The sequence below is a fragment of the Micromys minutus genome (genome assembly GCF_963924665.1).
Source record: "Micromys minutus genome assembly, chromosome: 1".
NCBI classification, from domain to species: Eukaryota; Metazoa; Chordata; class Mammalia; order Rodentia; family Muridae; genus Micromys; species Micromys minutus.
In genome coordinates this window covers 55,888,487-55,915,571 of record NC_137969.1, presented here as the reverse complement: position 1 = coordinate 55,915,571, position 27,085 = coordinate 55,888,487, and the positions used below count along the sequence as shown (strand labels likewise).

Genomic DNA, 27,085 nt, shown 5'->3' with positions numbered 1-27,085 from the left:
TGGTCTTCTAAGACTGTTGATTGTGACAAGGTCTTCCTATATAGGTTTGGCCACCCTGGAGCACTGTAAGTAGACCAGGTTGACCTTGAACTCACAGATACTCCTCTGTAAGTCCCTGCTGAGTGTTGGGATTAAAGGTGAGTGCTACCACACCAGCTTCCCAAGCCAGTTCTTAAAGCTCACCTCTCCTATTCACATCCCCACATCATGTTTTGGTTAAAGGATGTCATGTTTTGACTGAAGGATGTTCTCATGGGCCGGGTGTTAGGGGATGAAGCAGGGAAGGAATGAAGCAGACACTAACATTATTTTATGTTGGTGATGACAAACATTTTACAAAGTTTCAAAACAGAATACAGAAAAAAAAAAACTGTGACTTAAACCAATAGAGATTTATTCCTTGAGGAACCACTTTTTTAAAAGGCCCAAGAACTAGAGCTCTGTCCCTTGGTCTTGATTTTGCTCTAGCTCTGGGAGACCTTGGGAAATGTCAGTCCCTGCATCCTGATGTGTAGGTCTATATCTAAGGGCTGGCACAAAAGTGGGTCTGGTGGTGGGCATCTATAATTTCTGCACTAAGAAGCTGAGGCAGGCAGATTGTGAGTTTGCTGTCAGCCTAGGCTACAGAGTGAAACCTCCTCTCAAAAATGAATAAGGCAAAAAGACTTGTTCTAGGTCATAGGGAATGATGGAAACTTCTGGTCCTTCAAAGTCTTTATACTTAGCTCATTGTTTAAACTTTTGCTTAGATAACCTGTACGAAGATGAACTTATATACAGCGAAAACACATATTTGTATCACAGTGATTGTGACTTGGGTTACGCACAGCTGACCACCAGCTTCCTGTGCGTTTTAGCAAGTCCACCCCAGCTTGAAGACACAGCCGGCTGTTAGGAGGCAGCAGCTTCTGGTCCTCCAGCACAGCCCAGACCCGGAGTTTGGCAGCACAGCTCCGCGTCCCTGCTTCTTCTGCTAGCGTGGCTCTGAAGGTCAAGTCTGACCTTTGATCCCAGTTCCGTTCTTGTACTGTTGACCAGAATCCTCTAGGTGTGCATTTATGTGTGTGTACGTATGCATTTGTGCTAGTGTGTGAACATATGTGAGTGTATATGTATGGTGTCATGTATATACATAAATATGTATGTATGTCTATGAGTGGGTAGGTATCTATATACATATATGAATTGTATGTATGTGTCTGTATATAATGCGTATATGTGTATAAATGTAACACAATGTGTTCCTCAGTCATGTGACTCTGCTTCCTTCCATGGACTCTTATGACACACACTTGGTTATGGAGTTTTATGTTTCTTAGCAAATATTTGAGAGCACAGTTGTGATGTGGTGTCTCCTTCACTTCAAAAAAAAAAAAAAAATCTTCTAAACTTCTTTTGAAGAGGGCAAATGATTTATGCAATCATTTTCCAGTTTATCAACATACACATCTGTACTTGGTGTTGTCTGTCCCTAGATTTTTTTTAGCCCTTGCATATGTACAAAGAAGCTAAAATTTATACTTGTAGTAGAATTATGAAATACTAAAACCTTTGTAATATCAAAATGAACATATTCCTTACTTATAACAGCTGTCTTGAATAGCATCACATTTACAATCATTAATCCTTTAAATTTATGTTACCCAGTGATGTATTTTTGGTAATAAATCTCCCCCATATATATATGCACACACACATAAACACACACACACACACATGCACACACATGTGTGAGAGATTTCTGTGTGTAGGTGTATTTTCTGGTTTCAAGTTAGTTTTTATATTAGCATCTAAAACTGTTTATCTTCATAATCTCTTGTAGCTTAAAAATAAAGATCTTTATTGGTATGATCTATATAGCTCATTATATATTTGTAACCATAAAATGAAATATTTGCTCCTGAAAGCATGTCCTTTACATAACAGATTAGGATTTTTAAAGTATTGGGATTTAAGGTAATACCAGATTGTGGGCAGCCTTTATTTAAAGCCTTCTCCACAGAAATGTATTTGTGAGTAGCAATCATACCGAGAATCAATATAAATGTTTTTAAAATCACATTCTTGGAGGATATTCATTGACACTCAGGGTGATAAGCCACGTGTTCTAAGACACAAGGTTACAGGAAAAAAAGCAGTGTTTCTTCTGATGCTAATAGAATTAGGTAGTGAGCCTGTGGACCAGACGCATAATCAAAATCAGGCCGGTATTCAAAGCACACTCTCCCTTTTGTAATGCGCGTCCGCCCGTGGGTCTTTATGTAGTATTGCCTTTAGAGATAACAAATTTTCACAGACTTAGGAAGCAATAAAATGCATTTAACACTAAATCTTTACTGAGCATAGTTTAATCTTTCTCTGATGCAGAAAGCACTTTATAATTTTATAGCTCGGCAGGCTCATTATTGTGTGCCGGTTATTATCCTGGTGAAGGGTCGGAGCTTTGGTGAATCACAAGCACTCACCAAGAGAAGCTCAGCCAGAGAAAGGCCGGCTTGTGTCTGTGTGTTTTATTTTAAGATGTTCATTTCCTCCTACTCCCACTTCTCCAAGGTTTTGATTTCTGCCCTTCAGTATTCTTCCTAAATATATACATCGCTCTCTTGAAATTTCCTTAACAAAAATACAATTTCAGGCTTTATAGATGTGAAAACCATGACAGAGTGATTTTATAGCCAGTTCTGAAAGCGACTAAACTTGACAACAGTTGTGTTTTATGACAACCTCTGCTTTCATGTCCCTGGCCTGCTTTTATATCATTTTTTCCACCCCAAATATGAACAATTTCATATCTCAGGATTGGCAGAAAACAAATCCCTTTCTCAGGAATGCATCTTAATGGGACAAAAGCCCTTCCTGTAACTCACTGAGCCTAACACCTTCCTCTGTAATATTCAATTTCTCATTCATCAACAACAGAAGCTTTGCATTTTTATTTATCTTATTTTATTTTTAGTTCATGTTCATAAAGGTTGGGAAAGAATTAGTGTTATGGAAGTAAACCAGATTAAAGGGGAATGTGGATCAGATTTGGTAACAGATGGTGTTGTGGAAATTAAAGGTTCTTTGCAAACGGCCACAGCAGCAGCTTGCCTCTGTTCTCCGCGTCTCCCTTCCTCGCACTTGATAGACGGGTATAAATCACAGCAATCCTGTCTTGACAGCCAATTTCAAGAATTTGATCTGGTTAAAGACACGGCTTTCCTGCTCCATGCGGAAACCTGCCTCAATTTTATTACCACGAAGTACCTTTTCCCTCTTTGGAAATCGGGCTCACCTGCCTCTTCTTAATGAAATTTTGCTTAATTACAGTTGTAGCTCTTCAGTGTTAATTACTTTTTCTTTCAATTCTGTATTTCCTGATGTCTCTGGGGGATTTATTTTCTTTCTCCTCCACCCTTTTGGTTCACACATATTTTTATGGGTTTTTAAAAATGTTATTCATTTTTAGAATTGTCAGTCATTCTTTGGGACTCTTTTCTTGAGAATCCTACTGACCAAAAGCATTAGTAAAGAATTAACTTGAATTCTCTTTGTTTTTTTTTTTAAATTGTTTATAATCTACTTAAATAACAGGTTTCCCTATGACTGTTTCGTGTTTCCATTTGGGCTGACCATCTCTCCATCTTTTCCTCTCTCCCCATCTTCTGTCTAAAATGTTTATTTTAAGGAGAAAGATGTTGGAGCAGCCTAGTAAAGTTTTCCAATCTGGGGAAAAAAACTGAAAGAAAGTTTCCAGAAGCAATTCTTAGATGTAGCAATATCTTAACAAAATAATAATAATTATTAAAAGTGAGTGATACAGGTAAAAGAGACTCACCAAGTCACAGACTTGGGTGCAGTTCCCTTAATCAGCCTGCTTCCAAACTGACCTATGCTGACCCAGGAAATCAGAATTCAAATACTGTGTGTTCAGATCTGTGTGGCTGGAACTAGCCAACAGATTGTGTGGATCAGGTCTACACAGACCACTGGAGACCGATGCACTCAAGAGACCAGTCCTAGGATTGCCTCTTGCAAATCCATGTGGTATTTGGGCTCTCTAGTCATCCCAGAAAGGAGAAAGCAGAAGAGGGGGCCCAAGCCATGGGCCAAAACAATCTGCAGAAATGAAGAGAGGATCGCTGAGGGGGCTGCCAGCAGTTGGTAGAAGCAGAGCTTCCTACTGGCAGTCAAATCAAATGTAGTAACAACTCAACGGCTCCCCGCTGTTAGCTGACAGCATGGTGTCACACACTGGGACAAACAACCACTTAAACACTGATTGCACAGAATTGCCCTTTCCACCAGCACCTCCCACCTTGGGAGGAATGAGCAAAGAAGAGAGTCATTTCTAGGAACACACCAAGAAGCTGTCTGCCCAGGCCACCTCAGATGCTCACTGCTCTGTCCTGGGCCCACCAGGGATCTAGACTTCCTTGAATGTCAGTGGTTCTCAACGACATCTTTGGGTGATTCAGTGAGCCTTTCTTGGGTGTCTCATATCAGATATCCGGCATATCAGATGCTTATAGTATGATTCCTAATAACAGTAGCAAAATCACAGTTATCAAGTAGGAACAGAAATTATTGTTTGTTTGGGGGAGTCACTACCACATGAGGAACCATTTTAAAGGGTCACAGCATTGGGACGGTTGAGAGCTAAGGCTGAATGTGGTTTCTACAGCTTCGCTGTGATGGGACACATGTTTATGACGATTTTTTTCTGAAAACACACACATACATGCACATACACACATGCACACGTAGTCTTAATGTCTCAATGTTAACTGAGTATATGTGCTTTTATGTCAGACCTCCTTACTCTGAGGGTCTACTTGGAGGCACTGTTAATGTGGTTTTATTGGAATCCAATGCATTTAAAAAAATAGATTTATTTTTTTATGTCTACGAGTACACTGTTAATGTCTTCAGACACACCAGAATTGGCCATCAGATCCCATTACAGATGGTTGTGATCCACAAGGGGGTTGCTGTGAATTGAACTCAGGACCTCTGGAAGAGCAGACAGGGCTTTTAACTGCTGAGCCACCGCTCCAGCCCCCCGAAATGCTTTTTGTTTGTTTGTTTTTGTGTTTAAAGAATTAGAGAACATCTAGGGAAGCATACAGGTGACACTTGTCACTGTGCAAGTGAGAAAACTCAGGGCCCAAATGGTAGGCACTATGGCTGTGGGTGACATAACCAAGTCCTCTGGTAGACTCACTCTCTCCTACTGAGTCCAACACTAACAAGTCTGGGCTCTAATCAGGCCCAGAGAATTCTGTTATAGACAGTTCTGAAAAAAAAAAAAAATCAGGTATTTTGAGTGACAAATAAGATTTAGAAATTGTTCCTCGCATGCTAGTGTTTGGCCCTTTGGATGTGACAGACACAACACAAGAGTCCCTCTGATCTGAACCCTGCTCTTTGATGGCTTCTCTTGGCCTGCCTGATGCACAGTAAATCCCTTTTTGCAAAGCCCACCAGGCTGCAGAACAAATCTGTAGTCAACTTCTATGGCCTGGATTAAATAGAGGTAAACTCTGCTGCTTTGCTGGCCCTGCAGTGGGGCTGTGTGGCTCAGCTTCATTGTCTCTTTGAAGCAGCCCTGCTCAAGAAGCTGCTTAGACCCAGAGGCCGTTCCCAAAAGAATAATTAACCCATCCCATCTTTCACCCCACCCCACTAGGCTTCAGCTGGGCCACACCTGATACCAACTTAGTCTGCAGTCCCATGTAACCCCAAGACCAGCTGCTTTTTTTTTTTTTATCCAGATGTTGACTTGCAGACTAAGCTATCACCTTAAAAGTATAAATAGAGCTGAAGTCCCGTCCAGGGATGCAATATGCCATCTCTGGTTGTACTGCAACTCTTCCTGAAGACAGGAGTTTTCATATGAGCTGAAGCAACCATCTTTTAAAATCTTTTCCACATCTTCACATTCGGATTGTCTTACTACTACAGTTCACCCCATTTATGAGTAAATTTGCCCACCTTCCCCCCTACTCCCTTCTAAGTATCTGTTCTAGCTCCCTGGAGGCAGCTGCTCAATGGGTAATTGTAACTGCTTTTGCAAAAACTATTTTTATCAATGAGAAAAACATGACATCCACTTACAAGCACTCCTGATAGAATTCTTATTTCCTGCTTCATTGTAGCCAAGAGACCAGGAAGGGACATTGAGTTAGCAGAGCTTTCATTGGTCTGGGTTTTGATTTGTGCACTCCATCATTGGAGTGTGCACGTAGAGTGAGAAGTGTGAAAAGGTCTCCATTTAGCTGTCAGTTCCCAGTTGTCTAGACTTCTCTGCCGGGCACATGCAGTCCTTGACTGCTAGAAGACGGAATCGTCTAAACATGAGCAAACTTTATTGATCCATATTTCTGTTTGAAAGACTGGAGATTTGTACAAGCAGTCTGCTCTTTCTTTCCTGAAGACCCGCTACAGAGGGAATCTGCCCATGGCGTAGTAAATCTCTAAGACCAGGCGAGTGTTACATTGGGTACATCATAAGCCTCATCTTGATGATTTACCTTATGGAGCTTTTCCATCGGAGAACAGTCATTTTAGTGACAGCACCCACCCGATGCCCAGGGCGCTTTTTCTGTACCTTGGGGCTTGTGACCCAGGTCACCCTGAGATACTTACTTGACAATAGGGCATTCTAGTCTAAAGCCCTTCTGCTCCTTGGCCTTCTGGTTTCCTGGAGACTAACTTGTATAAAACAGGAATTATTCCTTGAGGTAAAATGATTGCTTCTAGCATATATCACATATTGAGTGTCTGATGAGATACTTCAAAAGGTCTTTAAGATCTACAGGTCTCATGTCTATGGGCAGCTTCAAGAACATAGTTAATTAAGCTGCATTAAGAACAAATATACACACTTGTTAAAACAATTTACCTCCATAGTATTGACTTCATGGCAGAATTTTTTTTAAATCTAAATGGTATTTTCCCCCCACTATTTCCAGTACTTAAATGTGACTCTGCATAATAGTTAATGGCCATCATCAGTTAAGTATGATGTTCGTTATAAAGTAATGTCATAAGAATTGATTTGGGCTTGGCAGTGGGAGGGAATACTTCCTTCAAAGCCAAGGTAGATGATTAGCTGGAGTTTTAAGCAGAACCGTGGTTCATATAAATTGTGTATTTTATGGACTTGAATCTTACTCTATGTTCCATGAGTGCCCATTATAGTAAAGGAAATCTCAGACAGTTAATTATGCAAAACTTCATGTATGCGATTCCCAAGCATGGCTATGCATTTAGCAGTTTTATTGATTTGCTGGCTTTACTGTATCTAGAAGCTATAAACAAGAGACACTCAACCCCAGGTTGAAACAAGTCCAAGAAAACAAACTAAAGATAAATCAAGCTACTGAGAACATGTGAGCCAGATTAAAACCTTAAACACAGAAACCCTACATAGTGTGCCACACAGGTGACATCACAGCACCTTCTTGTTCCTCATTCGTAATGCCCACCAACCAGGAAGCAGACTACATTACTTAGCAGAATGGAAGCAAGAGGGGTTTCCTCCATCAGAAGCAGTCTGGAAACCAGCAAACGATGGTCGTGGTACAGGTCTGCAATCCCAACATTAAGAAAGCAGAAATTGTAGGATCAGTAGTTCAAAGCCAGCCTCAACTACACAGGAGGTTTAAGGTCAGCATGGACTACACGAGACCTTATCCTGAAAAATAAAGCTGAGGGACTGGAGAGATGGCACAACAGTTTAGAGCATTCTTAGCACCTACATGTCAGACCACAGCCACCCGTTTATTCCAGAGCCTCTTTTAGCCTCTGTGAACCCCAGGCATGTGACACCCCCCCCCCCCGCACACACATGCAGGAAAATCATGCATGCATGTAAAAGGAATCTAAAGGTTGATCTTGAAAAACAAACAAGTAAATGGATAGCAAGTCTGGGTGACAACAAGGCTGGCCACAGCAGTGTTTGGCTACAAGGCATAGAAAATGGATGGTGTTTCTCTAGTGATTGCTCCGTACTTACAGCGTGCCCATCTCTTGTGAGGTTGCGTGGTCTTTCTACTCTGTGTTTCTTGCCATCTTTCTGGCCCTTCAGGGCTAAAAAGGAACTCCTCCAACTTCCTTGGTTCTAGCTGTTGCAGCAAAGGCAGCCCCACTGTCCACTGGATGGGACTTAGAGCATTGGAAGATAACGTGAGACTCAAGGATCCCTAGGGCTTAAATGGAAAGAGCCGAAAGCCTCAGTGTCAGGAGAGGGAATGGGACTGTTGAATTTCGGGTTATGTTGTTCTGTTTGAGGGTCGGAGTTCATGAGGAAAGTACCATCCAGACAGGAGGTGATCCCCCCACCACTGCATGTCTTCTAGATTTCCCTTCCTCCATTTTGGGTACATTGAGGAGCTTCCTGCAGAGATGAAACAACTCTCTGGTCACATAGGGCCCCAGCTTATTTCTCCCCAGGGAGCTGTGTCCTTATCCCCAGCCTACATATCCAGGTCATTTTCTTGGGATGGGTTGAGTTAGAGTCTCTTTGTACTAGATGCACAATTTGCTCACCCAAAGAAGCTACATCACTGAGCATCTGATCTGATTGTGGTACACAGAAATCTGTGCTGGTGAATGGGCTGCCCTTTTCACAGTTAGGCGTGGGTGCGTGCATGTTTCAGTCTTTCTGAGCACCCGGGTTAGGATTTATGATTCTCCAGTAACAAACAGTGATCCTCTGTCGGGTTAACCAGGCAGACCTGAAGATCTTTCCTATTAAAAGAAAAACCCCTCTCTCTCTCGTCCTTCCCCAACTAAGCCAGTGTACCTTAATGCAATGATGGTATGTTGGAGCCAGCAGTTGTCAAAGCACCGTATTACCATGAAGCCATAATGACACCCTGTCTCTCCAAAGTAGTCATGTTTTCTCAAATCACACGTTGCACCGTTGATTTCTGACATGACACTTCATTCGGCTGCTTCCCTTTCTTCAGAATCTCCATTCACTCAACAATAGCAGCTGGAGCCCCATTTCCTTGCTAAGTGATTCACATCTCGCCACTTTACAAAGTGCAATTAAGTTGGGGGGTGGGAGCGGGCTGTAAAATATGCTTGAAGTTGTAACTCAGGCTGCCAGGGGAACCATGCTCCGGTCACTGGCCAGGCAGCCTGTCACTGGAGGGGATGTGGCTTTAGACCAGGGGCTTCCTCTAAAAGCATTAATAATAAAATTACTACAGGCTACCAAGAGCTTGGTCCTTCTTGTAAACATAAGTACTTAAATATTTCTTCCAATGAGTCCAGAAGGTAGAAAACTGACCAGACGCCTTGTTAATGTGTCCTTTGAAGAGGTGGCGATCCCAGGACGCCCACTGGTAAATGTGCCCTTTTGGGTGTTTGTGTTTTTCTGCCCACATGTAGGAGAGATGTTTTAAAAACATTTTGAATTGTAGTGATGACAGGTACCTATTTAGAACCTCTAGCGTAACTCAAAGGAAGCAAAGTGGTAGAATCTTCAGGTAATTTGCCCTTAGCTGGTGAATCTGCCCATGGTGTACGAAGTATGAGACAAGTTTGCACCTGGACTGAGTGTGACAATCAAGATGAGATGGAGGACAACTACATGTTTTCTATGGGAAATAGGAACTTTATTAATTAATTAATTTTGTTTGGTTTTTCCTTTTCTTGAGAACACACCATGGAAACAGTCCAGGATGGCTTCTAACTTGTGTTCCCCTGCCTCAACTCTCAACATCAGGATTACAGGTTTATGAACCTTTTTTAATTTTTTTTTTTTTTTTTTACTTAGTCATCTTGGTAAAGCATAGCTGTCTTTCTGTTCTCCCGAAACTAAGGATACAGAGTCCTCAGTACACCACAGTCTCAGGTCAGCCTGGGCAAAACCACAAGACCCTGTTTCAAAACAAACAAATGAACAGACAAAAAAAATATGCATAGCAAAACAAGAAATAGAGGTATCAGGGACTCATGTTTCAGGCTGGGAAGGCAGATCAGGATGTAAAGGCATTTGCAGCAAAACAACTTAATCACCTAAATTTTCTCTTTAGAACCTGTGCTGTATGAAAAGAATAAGCAAGCTGTCCCCAGACTTTACACACATGCCATTACATGCATACACACACACACACACACACACACACACACACATGCATAAATGTAACAAAATAAAAATTCATGGTCGAGGGCTGGAGAGATGCTCAGCAGTTAAGTACACTCTTGCAGAGGAGATGGGTTCAGTTCTCAGGACCCACATGCTGGCTTACAACTGTCTGTAATTCTAGTTGCTGGAGTTTGCTGGTCTCTGTGAGCACTGAACATGGACTTAGAACACATGATGCACCCAGACATATAAAATTTAACAGATCAGAAAATAACTCAAAATTGGAGGAACTGGATAAAACTAATTAATGTTACTGAAAAAAAATTGTATATCTGCATTTAACAAACAAAATTGTTTTCTAAGCTTGGATCCTTTCTTTGACACATAGACCTTGCATGGGGACACGAACGTGTAAAAACTCAAACTTCAGCTACTCATTGAAGCTGACCCATTACCTGGATCTGGGTAAAACTTCTAGAAATCATTATCTTGATAATTATAACATAAATTGAATATTAACTCACAAATTGTCCTCCTGTTTTGCCTACAGCAGCAAGTTTAAATGATTCTTTTCTTTTTCCCACTGTCTCTTTCTACTCACAAATGTGCACCATAGTTAATGAAATTTTGCATTTGCTAAACAGTCTGGTTTTTCTAATCTGTAATACCTAACACCAAAGGAACTTATATAACCACTTATGCAATCTAATGTACAAATAATTACAAAGGTAATATGCTCTATATAATTATACGTTATGTAAAATATGTAGTAACAGCCTGTGGACCCCAGACAAGGCTGAGAAGTATTCCTATGTCAAAGAGTGGTAACAGGCTGACGGGAGAGCATGTCTTAATCGATATTGCAAGTATTATTTGAAATCTTTATATTTCAGGAACATAGTTAAATTCCTCAACTTTTGTTCTTTATATAAAAATTTCATTTAAAAAATCAGTTCTGAGGCTCAAACCTAGGACACTAGGCTAGCCCTCCACCCTGAGCTACATCTTCAGGCCCCTCTTGATATTTCCCCTCTAGTCTATTTCCGGGTTTCTGGAAGCTGTTCCTCCCTCTTCCTTGTCCCATCTTTTCACCTAAAATAATAAGATAAATGTAAGCTGTACTGAGGCTTTAAAATAAATATTTCCTACACATTTTGACACATGTTATTTCTATTCATAATTCTTAACTAAATTTAGACCTTTTATTATTATTATTAATCCAATGTGACCTGAAATTCTGCATGGACAGCACAATGTGAGACGTGGGCTTATTCACTTTGGCTTCAGATAAAGCCATCATCTTGAAAACGGCTCTTTCTGACAAAAAGGTGTTCTTTTGAAATAAAGTCTTATTCAGTACATTCCTCTTAGAGTTAATGTGAATTTTAGTGCCTCTAATTTTAGATTGAAGTGAAGTCTAGAATAAAACCCAGCAGCTGACAATTGAATTTATAGATAGTTGTGAATATTTCGGGCTTGAATAATAGAGACGAAGGAATTCAGAGACCACGAGCTGGAGAATCAAGACTGGCTGCGGTTTTAGGTTATAATGGAATGGCATTCTAGGAAGTGTTCAGTGTAATGAGCTCAGCAGTGGCTAGGAGGCAACTGTGTTCTCTGGGGGATTCTGTTTGGGCTTCACTCAACACACTGGATCAGCAGCCAGGGCAGAGGCATTCTGTTCTCTTTTTGTTTACGGGGGTGACCAATAGAGGAGTTATCAGAGAGGCCAGGCCAGAGCTTAACTACTTTTATTTATGCTTTTCCCTGTACTGGGGTTGAACTCATGGCCTCATGCAAGTACACCACCCCAGAGCTTTGCCCTCCACCTCTTGTGTGGGTATTTTGTATATTTGTATGTTAGAGAGCATTCGTGTGTGTGTGTGTGTGTGTGTGTGTGTGTGTATGTGTGTGTGTATTCACGTGTGTACAGGTGCCTGTGTTGTGATCCTGTGTGCTGAGGTCAGAAGACAACCTTGCTTGTTCATTCTTAGGTACTAACCACTCTTACTTTTTTCCCTTTTCCTTTGCTTGCTTGTCCTCCTGTTTTCTGTCTGTCTATCTGTCTGTCTGTCTGTCTGTCTGTCTGTCTGTCTATCTATCTATCTATCTATCTATCTATCTATCTATTTATCTATCTAAAGTTTTGAGACAGTCTATCACTAGCTTGGAATGTGGCAAGTGGCTAAGCTCCTGGCTATTGAGGCCCAAGCATTCCCCTGTTTCTGTTTCTTCAGTACTGGGATTACAAATGCTGCCACCAATGCCCAACACTTTCTTTTTAAATGTGGATTCTGGGATTGAATTCAGGTAGCATTGCCTCTCCAGGCCTGTGTTTTCTGTTTTGAGACTGCATCTAAGTTACATATTCTGTCCTTAAACTCTCAGTTTGTAGGTGAGACAAGTCTTAAATTTGTAGTCCCCTTTTCTCAATCTTGATAGTATGCAGGGTTACAAGCATGTGCCCTCAGGCCCAGGCATGTATGCTTTAAAGACTTTTAAACTAAAAATAATGAATTATGTGTATATGGTAGGAGGTTGTACGAACATGAGTGCAGTGTCTGTAGAGGCCAGAAGGTCTGTAGGATCCCTTGGAGGCAGAGATGCAGACAGGAATGAGTCAAGGGTTCTGGGAACCACATACCTTCATAAGAGCAGTCTATTTTTTTATTATTATTCCCTTTACATCCAGATCACAGCCCCATTCCCTCTTCTCTTCCTAGTCCCATCTTTACAAATCCCTCTCCCATTTCACTCTCCTTTCTCCTCAGAGAAGGGAAGACTCCCTTGGGTACCACCCCTCCCTGAGGCATTTATTCCCAGCAGGACAAGGCACATCCTCTCCCCCTGAAGTCCAAATTCGCAGACCAGGTGAGGTGAAGGGGATCCAATGGCAGGGACCAGAGACCTAGACAGTCCCACTCCACTCCTTAGGGGACACACATGAAGACCAAGCAGTGCATTTGCCACAAATGTGTAGGGACGTCTGGGTCCAGTTCCTGTGTGCTCCCTGCTTGGTGGCCTAAGATCTGTGAACCACCATAGTCCAAATTTAGTTGATTGTGTTGGTCTTCTTGTGGTGTCCTTGGATAGCTGACCATCTCACTTCTAACCCCCCCCACTCTTCTTTGTTAGTTGTTAGTCCAGGCCCCTAACAACTGAGCCATCTCTCCAGTTTCCAGTCTTGTTATGGATGGAAAACAAGCGTTATTGAAAGTTTTGTTGGCTTCCATACATTTTTTTTTTTTTTTTTTTTTTTTTTTGCTCCAAGGATTGGAAGGAGACATGAGTTCAGATGCTACTTTTTCCAATTCCTGGTTATATAATCTTCATTATACTTCAGAACAGCTGGTCAATGACAGTCTTGTTCATATTTTTGAACAGGCAGATGCTATTAATTAAGGGTGCAGTTTATGTTTGAAAAGAACCACATGCAACCTACAGCACAAACCCACCCCGTTCACTTTCACTTGTGACTGGAGTGACCGGATCTCATTTAGAAGATCCTGTCCCCATTCCAGGGGCTTCCTTGGCAGCAACTCTCCATTAGCATCCAAATTACTGTATGGACTGAGGTTTTGAAAGAGACAGCCAGCTAAAGTTTCCTCATTTTTCATGGATGGGTTTGAACAACATATCGTTGACATGTGCAAAATGGTAACTTAGCAAATAGCTGCTCTGTTAGTTCCTGGCCTGGTTCCTTAATCTCACCATTTATAAATTTTAGAAGCCCAGGAGGAAAAAGAAAAAAAAAAGTCCACTGGGGGACAAAGATTGAGATGATCGATTACTAAATTTATAGAGGAAGGGAGAGAGAGAGGTGCCCGGAGAAAGGTGGTAAATTCTGTGACCAGGAAGCTCAAAGAAGTTTCCCCACTAGAGAACTGGATAGAGTTTTAGCAGTAAAAAATAAAGTACTGGGGTTGGGGGTGGGCAGGCAGTGGAAGAGTTAATTGTCAAAGCTATGAGAGAAAAGAAAGGGAGAGAAAGTGTGTCTATGGTTTAATAGCCAGTAACATCTAACTGGTAGCCCAAGATCATAACATTTGGAGAAGCAGTCCAGTAACAAGTGAACTGGCAATGTAATCGTTTTAAATTAAAAGGAAGTTGGGTTGCAGGGCTGCTGTAAGTCAAGCCGACCTGCTTTCTTTCAAACATTGACTTGAGGAGAATGCTTAGCCCAGAGAGCAGGCAGGGGACAAGGAGGAAGATCTATTAATTACAGTGCTCATTAACAATGACAAGGACAAGCAGATGCAGAGGGAGAGGATGCTGTAGCCAGGGCTGGCAAGGGGGATCTTTTTTTTTTTCTTTCCCTAGCTTTTGGGGAAAGAACAGTACCAGTGGCTATGTGACCACAAGATGGTCTTTGGGTGGCTTTCTCCTTCTTTCCAAACATGGTCATGTGGCCTGGTTTCAGGAAGCAGAGACGTTCCCACAGGAAAAGATATTTGAGGAAGAGGTAAAGTCCTGCCCTTGTGGTTTGTTCTTGAAATTGTTCACTTGGAAGAGTTAGACAGACATTTCTGATAGGAAATCCCATCATGTCCTCAATGGGGGAGGAAGACAAGGAGGAGAGCATGGAATTTGTCTGTGATAAGATACCATTAGATTTATAGTGAAAGTGATAATTGCATCCATTCGGTTATACTGTGACTGCTCCCCCAAATTCTAGAGAATGACCATCATACACAGCGGGATCCCCATAAATCAACTTTCCACTGGGAAGCAATTATCTAAGTCCCTTTTTCAACCGTCACCTTTTTATAGTAGCATCTAGGGTTCTGAGAGGCTTGGCTAAGACAAGCTTTATACCATGGTGAGGCAGAAAGCCAAGAGGACCAATTATGTCTTCCCATCTAATTACCTTTAGAGACATCCACCCACTTATGGGGCCAATGGAGAGAGAGGGTGATGTGGTTCTTCCAGGTTAGAGAAATAGTTTGTCATATTAGGTACTTAATCCTGGAGTCTTCCATAAAGTTATGGTGTTTTTATGCTCTTAAGGGGGAGTCAAGGAGAGGCCCATCATAAGTCTAATTTCTCACCTAATTTTTCTAAAATGAGGAGATTCATTCCGATGCTACAGCAGAGAATGTCTCAGATTCCTGACTCATAGTTTCTGTGCCGTCTAGGGGGAATTATTGAGAATCATCTTTTAACACTTCTCTCTCCCTTTTTCTGTCTCTCTTTCACACAGACACACACACACACACAGACACATAGACACACACACAGACACACATACTTACACATACATACATATACACAGACACACACACATACACACAGACACACATAGACACACATAAGCACAGATATGTACATAGACACACATAGACACACACAGACACACATACATACACATATATACACACAGACACACACACATACACACAGACACACATAGACACACACACACAAACACACATATGTATATACACACATACAGTCAGACAGACACACACACACACACACACACACACACACACACACACACACAGATTATTCACTAATCCGGGCTATCAATCTTCCATTAAGCTTTGTGAAACTGGTGAGCTGGTGCTCACAAGACATCATTACAGAGCCTGAGAATATCTATTCTGGCTGGACAAGAAAACTTGGATTCTGTTTATGATAAAGTAAACACAGCGTCTTGTTGTGGAATGGAACATTGAGGAGAGATAAATGCAATTGGAGGGATGACAGGGACTTTGCAAATCACTACTGCTTTGTTGATAAATTCAGAATCTGGAGAGTCAGGGTAGTATTAACAGTGGTTCTCTGAGAGAAAGATAAAATAAAAGCAGCCGGAGCCTTTAGAGCCTTTGTTTATGGTCTGTCTGGGAGCTTTGATGTAACCCTGTCATGCCCTTATGCTGATTACCTTCTTGTAGAACAAGAGGTATTGACTGGGAGTGAATGATGGGGAGCCCCAGCCCTTAGGAAACACTCTTAAAGAGCAATGCCTTTAACATACCAATATGCTGCTCTCCTTCCTCTAGGCCTTGCCTTGGTTGGGACTCAGTTTGATGCCTCTCTCCTTCTCTCTCCTCTCTCCTTCTCTCTCCTTCTCTCCTCCCGCTTACTCTCAGGCTTTTCTGCAGAATGTCAAACAAAGATCGACACATTGATTCCAGCTGTTCGTCCTTCATCAAGACGGAACCCTCCAGCCCAGCCTCCCTGACGGACAGCGTCAACCACCACAGCCCTGGTGGGTCTTCTGACGCCAGTGGGAGTTACAGTTCAACCATGAACGGCCACCAAAACGGACTGGACTCGCCACCTCTCTACCCCTCAGCTCCAATCCTGGGAGGCAGCGGGCCTGTCCGAAAACTGTATGACGACTGTCCCAGCACCATCGTAGAGGATCCCCAGACCAAGTGTGAATATATGCTCAACTCCATGCCCAAGAGACTGTGCTTAGTGTGCGGCGACATCGCCTCTGGGTACCACTATGGGGTTGCATCCTGTGAAGCCTGCAAGGCATTCTTCAAGAGGACGATTCAAGGTGAGTGCTGCCCTACTCCATGTCTTCTCGCTGGGACTCACGCTCCTATTTCATCTCATGGGTGCTAATAATTCTATTTTGTGTAGAAAACACAGATATATGGAGGATGTATGTAATAATTGTTGGCTTTAGGATAGTCCCTTCCCCCAGCAATGGCTCCACCCACAGGGGACAGGAACCTAGCACATCAATTGCCATGGAAACAGCCAAAGCATTCCCAGAAGACATCAGTTCAGAATCCCATCTCCACCTGGGAGCAAGTGTCGTCACTACCCCTACAAAAGACCGAAACTTTCCTCCTCTCTCTCTTTTTCCTCTTCTCTTCTCTTGACCTTGATCCTTGCCCCAGCCCGTTCTATTTAATCTCTCCACGGAACCGTGTTGGTTTGTATGGTCTGTCCAGGCATGGGCCGAGAAATCTAATTAACAGCAATAATCCCTCCTCAGTTTCCCTGTGGAGCCCTTTGCTGGCAATGATAAGGAGGGCATTTCAGAGAGCATAGTAGGTCTGAAGAACAGCTGAGAAGTGCACAGAAGGGTCACAGCACTGTGCATACATTTCTCATAGATTTTAGGAAGTGATCAAACTTAATCCGATGTTTTTCTAACCTGCTTATGTTTTAAAGGCCCTTGACAATCTTACCAACATGTGGACTATTGTGTTCTTTCTCTAGAATTTCTGGTTTATTAGACCTGTGGTGGTCCCTGAGAACCTACATCCCTCATAACCTGCCAAGGATGATGATCCTGACAGTCCAGGGGTTTCAGTTTGAGAAATACCACCCTCGACATACTTATCATGAACTCAACATCTTTTCCTTGTTGCTGTGTATATGTTTTCCTTGTTTATGTATGAACTTATGCAAAAATTATACCAAGGAAATTGCATTTAGGTATAAAACATACCTTCAAACAAATAACAGTGATGTGTAACCAAACCTTAACAAATCTGTAGACTTAAAAACAACATGATTACTTTCCGTGTAAAATGTTGATTGATTGAAATTTATATCTGCTTCCTTAAACTAGTCATATACAAATATAGAACTTAGCATATATATATATATATATATATATATATATATATATATATATATATATATATATATATATATATATATATACTTGGGCAGAAAATTAGTTTTCATCTTTTTTGATCCCTTGTGACACACTTTTGAAGTGCATGAGGGGAAGAAAGAATAATCATTTATTAAGGGTCTGAAGCAAACCGATTATTCTGCCCATGCTACAGACACACATACTCACACACATACACACACACACACAGAGAGAGAGAGAGAGAGAGAGAGAGAGAGAGAGAGAGAGAGAGAGAAAGAGAGAGAGAGAGAGAAAGGGGGATAAATAGATTATAGATAGATAAATAGGCAGACAGACAGGTAGGCACAGGCAGGCAGAGAGATAGATATAGGCAGGGAGACAGACACATAGGTGATATGTCTATGTTGGGATTGAGCTCAAGGTCTTCCGTGTGTGCTCTACCATTGAGTCACACCTTCAGCCCCTAACTTACATATATATGTTCAACAGCCAGTCTTATATACAGAGTGTAACTTCTCACGTACCCATGCTTCTCAAGCTTTTCTGATTATTCGGAATTTCTAGGAAACAATATTAAATATTTCTTCCAGGGCCTAAGCCCCTAATATCTGTATTAATTTGTCTTGGGTATGGCCAGGGCAAAGCAAGATTTTTGGTAGCTTACTAGGAATTCTTAATGTAGAGTTAAGGTGATGAGTCAGTGCCCTGGGCTGTGTTAGTACATGAGTGGTCCCCAAGAGTGTGATGGCTGTGTCAGAACTGTCAGCATCACCAAGAAATGTGTTAGCTATGCCAACCCTAGGCTTCCTCCTAGGTTAACTCAAGAGCCTTTGGTGGGAGCCTGGAACTCTAGGGTCCACGAAGAGACTAAGGTTACAGAATGCTACCTTGAATCACATTGATGCTAACTTACCAACGGCATCTTACCATACATCTCATGCTCTTTGTGGAACATAAGTAAAGTCAGATTATTCAAACCCTTAATGGCTATAATACCTTGGATTTAAGGTATAAAAGAGGTATCACTTGCTGAGCACTAATACTTTTGACACATTTTAATAATTGGTGAGTTTAGAGCATCTTATTTGCCATTCGTCCTGTCTGGCACTGGGTACTGAGGATGGAAACCAGCTTCATACGTGCTAAGTTCAGGCTATACTGCTGGACTACACTCTGTCCTCTTTCATCTGTGTTCTTTCTTGCAATGTCTTTATCACAGCTGAGAGCGCGGGGCTTACAGACAGCACACACATATGAAGAATGAGACTGAGGCTCATTTCTAGGCTCCTGCTTACCTTGCCCGAAACTCTAGGCTCAATTGAATTTTTTTTAAAAAGCATACACTGTTCAGGATATCACAGTCATTACATAATGAGGCAGATATATTCATAGGCTCTTGTGGTTTGAAGAGAAATGAATCCAAGTTTGTGTAGAGTATTCACGAACTCATTAACCACTAACAGCTGCACCTTCCCATTTTCTGGGTCAGAAGACCAAGCTTTAAGTTTTCTTATTAAAATCCTCCAGCCCTTGGATTATCTTTAAAACACATATAGCTTAGTACCATACTAGGGACAATGCTTAAGGACAGATGGAATACAAAATCACGTGTAGAGGTTGAGACTGTGACTCAGTTACCCACCATGGCCTTAGCATGGACAAGTTCCTGGATTCTTTTACCACTACCCGGGACAACAATAAAACACATAAATGTATTCTTTACGGCAGTTGGACCGAATACATTTTCATTCCATTGACTGACAGCTGTTAAAATCAGGAATTTAAAACACCTCAAATCTGGTTTGTTTTAGCAGCCATTGGCCAACATTAATATAATCTCATGGTTGTAGAGTATATCAAATTCAAATTGCTAGTAATTTTTGCCAGATTTGTATGATCGTTGATTTGACATGAAAATAAATGTTTCGGGACGTATGGACAAATACAGGCCAGGCTGATACAAGTAGTAGATTCTCAAGGTGAAAAAGCAGCACCATTTACCAACAAATATTCCCAGAGCCTTCATGATCCTGTCAGTGTGCTGGCCAGAATTTCATCTTGTCAGCATTTTCTGCAAATCCTATTGGGGCTATGTGAATTCCTTCTATACAAGCCCCTTGTCTTATGATGGCATTGACTTCTTAAAGTAGTGGTGAGGATTAGGCTACTCTTCAACGCTCTGTGTTGAGACAGAATATGTCAGAGGAAAAAAATACTACTTGTAGTTGTTCATAGATTATTACTTTCATGTAAACAGAATAGTTTCTGACTGAGCAGCCGCTGGCACAGAGCCACCAATGTCCTGAGTGTGATTACTCTTTAGGATGCTGGGCTGTTACCCAGAGCTCAGAGGAGCACGGCACAGGATGATGCTTGGCATGGCTGCAGAGGACTGGATGTTTCCCCACATTGGAGAGAGTGGGTTTCAAGGATTTTGAGCAGGAGACAGAGATGTCACTGTCCCGATTAGCACTCTGGTCTTGCCCACCTGGCTGTGCCTAGAGCTGGCAGCTGGGCCGCACACTGTAAGGCTACCCTGCTAGCCGCATCACCAGGCTTCACACTGTGCCGCTCACTTAGCCCCCGAAAAGGCAGTGAGGCAAATAAAGGGATTAAATTGTGAAAGTATAATGTAATAATTAGGGCGGTAATTGTTAAGGAAGATTGGAACGGACCCACCTTTTTGTGGCCAAGCAGTGGAAAGTGACTGAACTCTAAAGATGTTGAAAGAGCTCAGGCGCGTTACAGCCCCACATGTCCGTGCCCCGTGGAAGCATGGCTTCGAGGACTCAGGGCAACATCGAGGCAAATTATCATTGACAGGTAGTACTCTCCCCCTCCCCCTCCTGTGAACTCTTCAGGGAAGGAGCAGAGATTATATAACTCCCCTTGAGAGCCAGGCAAGCCTAGTTCTGTCTCGCAGCCCCAATGGTCAGGGCATTAGGTAAGTGTGACTTCTGCCCCACCAGGGTCTGGTTCTGGTCTTGGTGACTTCCTAAGGGACATGTGTATCCAAAAACTAATCTGTGTGCAGTGCCTCTTAAGAGTCTTGCTTCCTATGATGATGGCTTATTTGGTGGATTTAGTTGATTACTGATGGGTAATAAATATGAGGTTTCAGAGGATGGATGAGAAAACATGTCCTATTTTATACATGGCTAAAATGTAGCCCAAATCTAAAACTGAAAATAAAACCAATAATAATCTTCAAAGTAAAAACATATTTTCAAAAAGCTGAACCAAACCCACCAAACAAACAAAACAAACTACTTCCACAAAAAACCCCAAAGGGCATGATGTTATATACTGGCTCCCAGCATTTTGAAACGCTGAGGCAAGAGACTATAAATTTGAAGCAGGCCTGGTCTATGTAGTAAGAACCCACCTTATAGAAAAAATAAATAAAACGGAAAAAAATGGATCAAATAAGTCATAAAGTTGGAACTAAACACACACTGAGGCATGCTCTGAGAAAACTATTGAGAATTGTCCTTTTCAAAGCTGACTATGGAATTTCACTTTTGAAAAGGTAATTAATTATGGATTTCACTGAATGCCAAGTCCAAAGGCATATTCTATTTATTAATTATTACTGAGGAACTACTGGATAGGTGAGAAGTAGGCAGGATTCAGAACTTTGGTTTTGAGGGCATTTTGCTTAGCTTGCGGGGAGCAACCCAGGGCCTCATATATGCTAAGCCTTCGGTCTCTTCTTGGCTACACTCCAGCCATTAAGATACATGAAAACTACTTGCATGGAATTTGGCATTTCCATCAAATGAAACCCTAACAACCCCCAGGAATATAAAGGCTGCTGTGCTTCCATTGTTAGTAATTTGGAACATAAAAGACTATTACCCCCCCCCCCACTCTACTCTTGGCTGTTGTGATTCATACATAAATAGGAGAGGTTTTATTTTATCTTATTTTATTTTTGTTGATGTTGTTTTTCCTTGTGTGTATCATTTTTTTTTTCTGTACTTGGGGGGATAGGGGAAAGAAAACATTTATAAAGCAAGTCAATACCTGTTCCATTACTTAATTTAACAGAAAACACTGCTAAAGCTTTAATTCCAATATTAGAATAAAAAGAAAAGGTTTTATACACAAAGCCATTCCAAGTGCTTATTGAATACTAGAGATAACGTTCTCTGCCATTTCAAAACCTAAATCATATGTTTGAGCGAATAGGATTTGGGGCTGAGGTGCTCAGTGGTCAAGGGGAGAAGGTTTACTTAGCATATATACGGCCCTGGCAATGTTGGTTTATGTTTTTTTTTTTTTTTTTTTTTTTTTTTTTTTGTTCTGTCAACACACACACACACACACACACACACATGCACACACCAATAAAACAAAATATACACACACACAGACACACACAGAAACACACACAGAAACACACACAGAGAAACACAAACACAGCATCAATGTGGGGTTTAAGGGTTGAAAATCTGTTAGGACAGAGTCTGATTTGAATACTAAAGCCTTCGTTAATACACTGATTTCCAGATTTTTTAAACAGCATAAGAAGTTTAACGAAACAGAAATTATATAGACCACAGACCTAAGGCATATTTAATCCCAAGATTCTTAATCTTTGCCTAGTCCAGTAATTGTCAAAATCTTCTGAATAGACTATTAGCAACCAAAACAAATCAACATCCCCTGTGTGTAAATAGGTTAAGGTCATATGTCAGGATTTATGGCTGAATAAAATGTTCTATTTTCTTATTGGATCAAACACACTTTCAGCGGCAGGGAGGTCTGTTCTGCAGTTTTAGTTTTGGAACTGGAGAGTTTGTGTCCCAAAGTAGTAGTAGAAGATACATCAGTAGCTTACAGCCTAGCCACTTCTCCTTCTACCTGTGTCCCACCATCTTTTTCTATCCATGTGTTAGAAACTTCGCTCAACATCTCCAAGTCCAATAACCATCTGCAAACACCACCGGCCCCAGTCACCACAAACACACCTCATGACTAATGCTCACTGGCTGTCTTAGTTAGGGTTTCATTGCTGTGAAGAGATACTATGACCAAGGCAACTCTTATAAAGGACATTATTTAGTTGGAGTTTGACTTACAGGTTTTAAGTTGTATTCATTAGTATCATGACAGGGAAGCATGGCAGCATCCAGGCAGACACAGAGCTGGAGAAAGAGAAGACTGACTTCCGGGCAGCTAGGAGAAGGGTTTCAAAGCCCATGTCCATAGTGACACACAACAAAGCCACACCTACTTCCAAAAGGCCACACCTCCTGGTAGGGCTATTCCTTCAGCCAAAAAGCATATTCAAACCACCACACCAGTCACAGTATTTGTTCCAGTCCTACTAGCAGAAGATGTCTTCTGAGAGAGGTTATTCAGATATGGTTGGCCTTGTGCCACATAGCCAGGCAAAGTGAAGGTCACAGGTACTCAAGATCTAGGCTGTATGGTAGTTGTTCTGTGTCATCTCCTTGGCTCCTTCACAAATTCCTTATTAGAAAGTCACATTCTCCAGTGTCCACAGCCTCAGGTACAAAGTGCATAGGTAGAGTCTCACACTACACCCTAAATATGAAGGTCAGGCACTGGCTTGAAGACCTTGTGTTGAGGACAAATGGCACCTAGGCCCTGCATTTGGTGCTGCCAACTGCTTCTACCAGTAAATTATTTTGTATGACTCTTTGTGGAAGCAGGTTTTGTGATCCTGGAGAGAGGTCTTGCAAAGATGTGAAATCTATGTTTTGTTTTCATTTTTTTTAAAACCACTATACACAATCACAGTCAGACCAAGCTGTGTATAGCCATAGAGAAAATAAGAACTCACACACTGAGAGAATGTATGAGCTTCCAAAGGAATCTGCTAAAATATCTCCTATTTAAATAGTGCATGGAAGAAAATAATTATAGCACTTTATAGTAAATGTCAACTTAAAAGCTCAACTATGCGCTACAATTAAATCCAAAATAATACAGGAGTGTCTGAATTGACTTGATAAATCTCCATGTGATAATCAGCTTGGAGACAGAATTGAAGGCAGAAGTAATATTTCAAAAAGAATTGCTGTCTATAATTCATTTGCTTTAACTTAGAACTTAAACTAGTTTTTGAGGTAAGTTTAATTGGCTTTTCTGCTTTTTCTTGCAGTTGATTCTAATTCTGGCTAATCTGTTTTGAATTGCATTAATGTTGCAAATTCTAAATTCCACATGTGATCTCTTGCCTACATTATCCCTTGCTGGGCCAGTGTTTATTTTCATAGTAAGAGTATTTTGAACTTCCCATGTGGGCAGAAAGTTCACTCTGTCTTAGTCAGGGTTTCTATTCTTGCACAAAACATCAGGACCAAGAAGCAAGTTGGGGAGCAAAGGGTTTATTCAGCTTACACTTCCACATTGCTGTTCATTGCCAAAGGAAGTCAGGACTGGAACTCAAGCAGGTCAGGAAGCAGGAGCTGATGCAGAGGCCATGGAGGGATGTTACTTACTGGCTTGCTTCCCCTGGCTTGCTCAGCCTGCTTTCTTATAGAACCCAGGTCTACCAGCCCAGGGATGGCACCACCCACAATGGGCTGGGCTCTTCCCCCTTGATCACTAGTTGAGAAAATGCCTTACAGCTGGATCTCATAAAAGCATTTCCTCAAGGGAGGCCTCTTTCTCAGTGATAACTCTCGCTTGTGTCACATTGACACAGAACCAGCCAGTACATCACCTCTTTGACTTAGAGAGTCAGCAGGTACAGCATCATTTCCCAAGGTTTGCCCAGGCTCTCAGGGAAGCTGTTCTATTGCTTGGGCTGTTGAAGGGCATTGGTCAATTGACTTCTGGAAGAAATGGACCAGACAGTAGAAGTTAGATTGCTTAGAATGGGAGCTTCCTGAGATTGCATGGGGAGGGCATCTTTTCTTTCCTTCATTGACTGCATTGCTTTACTTGTTGAGTTGTTTAGAAAGTAAAAGTACTTCAAGCCTGGATCATAGGAACACAAGGGCAGGGCTCTACTGGACTTCCTGGCCGTAGTTGGCCTATATTCGGTCTAGACTCGAACTTTCCTCCTGGCAACTGTGTAGGCTGCATTAAGCAATATGGTTCACACTGCAGGGTTTTCTAGTCAGCTTGTGTATGTCTCCTTTATTTAAAGAGATGTTAGGGTCACAATGCTGACGGTTTTTGAACTCATCACCTCTGCTTTGTATTTTTACTTTCTCAAGAATCAAATTTTTTTTTTAGTATTTCCACTGTTTATTTTTTTTTTTCTAGTTTAGCTCTGTATGGACTACTCACCTATGAGCATTATAACACAAGTGTGTGTGTACATAAATCTATGTGTAATCATACATATATATGTTTGGATATATGTGTATATGTACACAAACATATATATGTACATGTGTTCATATGTATTATATATACATAAGTAAATGTTCATATATAGATACATATCTGTGCATACATGCATACATATGTGTATCTGCACATATGTCTGTGTATATGTACAGGTACATACATGTGTATAAGCTCTTATATGTGTTTGTGTGCATATATACATGTATATATGTATGGTTATTTGTACACAGATGTGTGATAGGATGTGGGTTTGGTAATATGTGAGCCTATGTATGTGTAGCAGTTAGTGAAGCATAAAACAAAATCAGTGCAAATTAAGATAAAGTAATTGATGTTTGATTTAAAATGCTGGGTTTTGGGATTATGTAAAGCCAGAGTGATGATTCTCAGGGATTAAGTTGCAATCTTCTCATTCTCACATAGGTCCAGCTGGCCTCAAACTCTCAGTGCTCCTGCCTCATCCTCCTGAGAGTAAGCATTACAAGAGCACTATTTCCCATGTCTGGTCAGTTTTAATCTAGGGCTGGCAAATAAAACTCAAAAGTCCTTACTGCATTTTCCCTTCTCTGGTTTTACTATAGAAACTGCCATGTCAGAAGGAAGAACATCTAATATTTGTTTGTGTGTATTTTAGGAATATGGCACACAAGCTGCACTTTTGAAAGCCACTTGAATGTGTGTGTGTGTATGTGTGTGTATTATTCTGATATCTAGTTTCCAGAGTGTCTGTTCCAGTTGGGAGTCAGTTGCTAAGAACTCTGTCGTGTGAGGGTGTGAGGTATTCAGAGAGGAAATTCTTAAAAAAAAAAAATAGACATTTACTTCACTTTGTGGTACTGGTGACTGAACCCAAGGGCCTTGATTCTTTCAAGGCAAATGTAAGATGAGCTTTACTCCCAGACGCAGTGAAACTCCTCGCACCACATTTAATGCTTAGCTGTATATACACTGTCGACTTATGCAAGCAGAATTAACCTTTTGAGTGATTGCTCTGCAGCATTTCCAGGCTCCTGTTTTATCACTATGTCTCTTCAGAGTGTTTGGGGGAGAAATGAGAAGATATGATGTGATACCACATGGATTATTATTATTTTATTTTTAAGTTATCTTAGGGTAGTTCAGTGATAGCGCAGTTCCCTGTAATACACAAAGTCACACCTCCCCAGCACTAAAACAAACACACAAAGAGCTTTGGATAGGACTCAGTTGGCATTTATGAACTTCTGGGCCCCATCCCCAGCACCACAAAGAATCCAGGCATTGTGGGATATTCACGTGACCCTAGCACTCTGAAGGTGGAGGCAGGAGGATCACAAGTTTCTCACCAATGCAGCGATGAACAGGCCAGTCTGGGATAGGATTCAGTCTCCAAAACAGAAATACAGTGCTCTAATTGTGACGACACAGGAGCAATGACTATAACTTTAATAATAATAATAATAATAATAATAATAATAATAATAATAATAATAATAACATGCCCTTTAGTCATCTCTAAAAGCATGCTGCCGATTTTGTATTTTAAATGAGACTGTAATATAGGTAAAAGGAGGCACTCTCTCTGTTAGTGCCCTTGAAACAGGGCCTGTGTTACAAAACCTAGAAAAAAATGAAGCTGTCACTAGTACTAAACTATCTTCACATGTGCACATGGGCTCTGGGAATCAAACCCAGGTCCTCAGTAAAAGCAGCCCATGCTTTTAGCCAGAGAGCAAGCTGTTCCTCAGGTCTCTTGCTCAGCCATTTTTATTTTTTATTTTATCTTATTTTTGTGTACAGAAGTACATTCACGACTCTCTCACTGTTTAACCAAATCTCTGATTAGAAACTCTGATCAAGTCCTGAGACTAAAGCTAGCACGAGGTTTCCTTCCACAGTAGCAAGGGATCCTAAACCCATCTTCTTACACACCCTGCCTCCAAGACACTCACTGGAAGACAGCAGTCACCTCGCCTCTTTTAGGCTAAAGATTCCTCCAGAGTTGCTCTGCTTCAGCCTGGTGCAGTCCTCCAGACTCCAGGAGGTTTGGGTCTGTCCCTCTTTCAGTCCTGCCCAGTTTGCCAAGTAGAATCTTTCCCCTAGAACTGGGATTTCGCAGG

At 41.4% G+C, this 27,085-nt stretch overlaps 1 protein-coding gene across 1 annotated transcript in view; it reads left to right on the top strand.

Moving 5' to 3' along the window:
* Window positions 1–27,085, top strand: part of ESRRG (estrogen related receptor gamma) — a 514,466-nt gene that overhangs the window by 328,935 nt on the left and 158,446 nt on the right. The window contains exon 4 of the mRNA XM_080942069.1: window positions 16,180–16,595. Coding sequence (XP_080798195.1) covers window positions 16,193–16,595 — 403 coding nt within the window. The 5' untranslated portion in view covers window positions 16,180–16,192. The remainder of the gene's footprint in view (window positions 1–16,179; window positions 16,596–27,085) is intronic.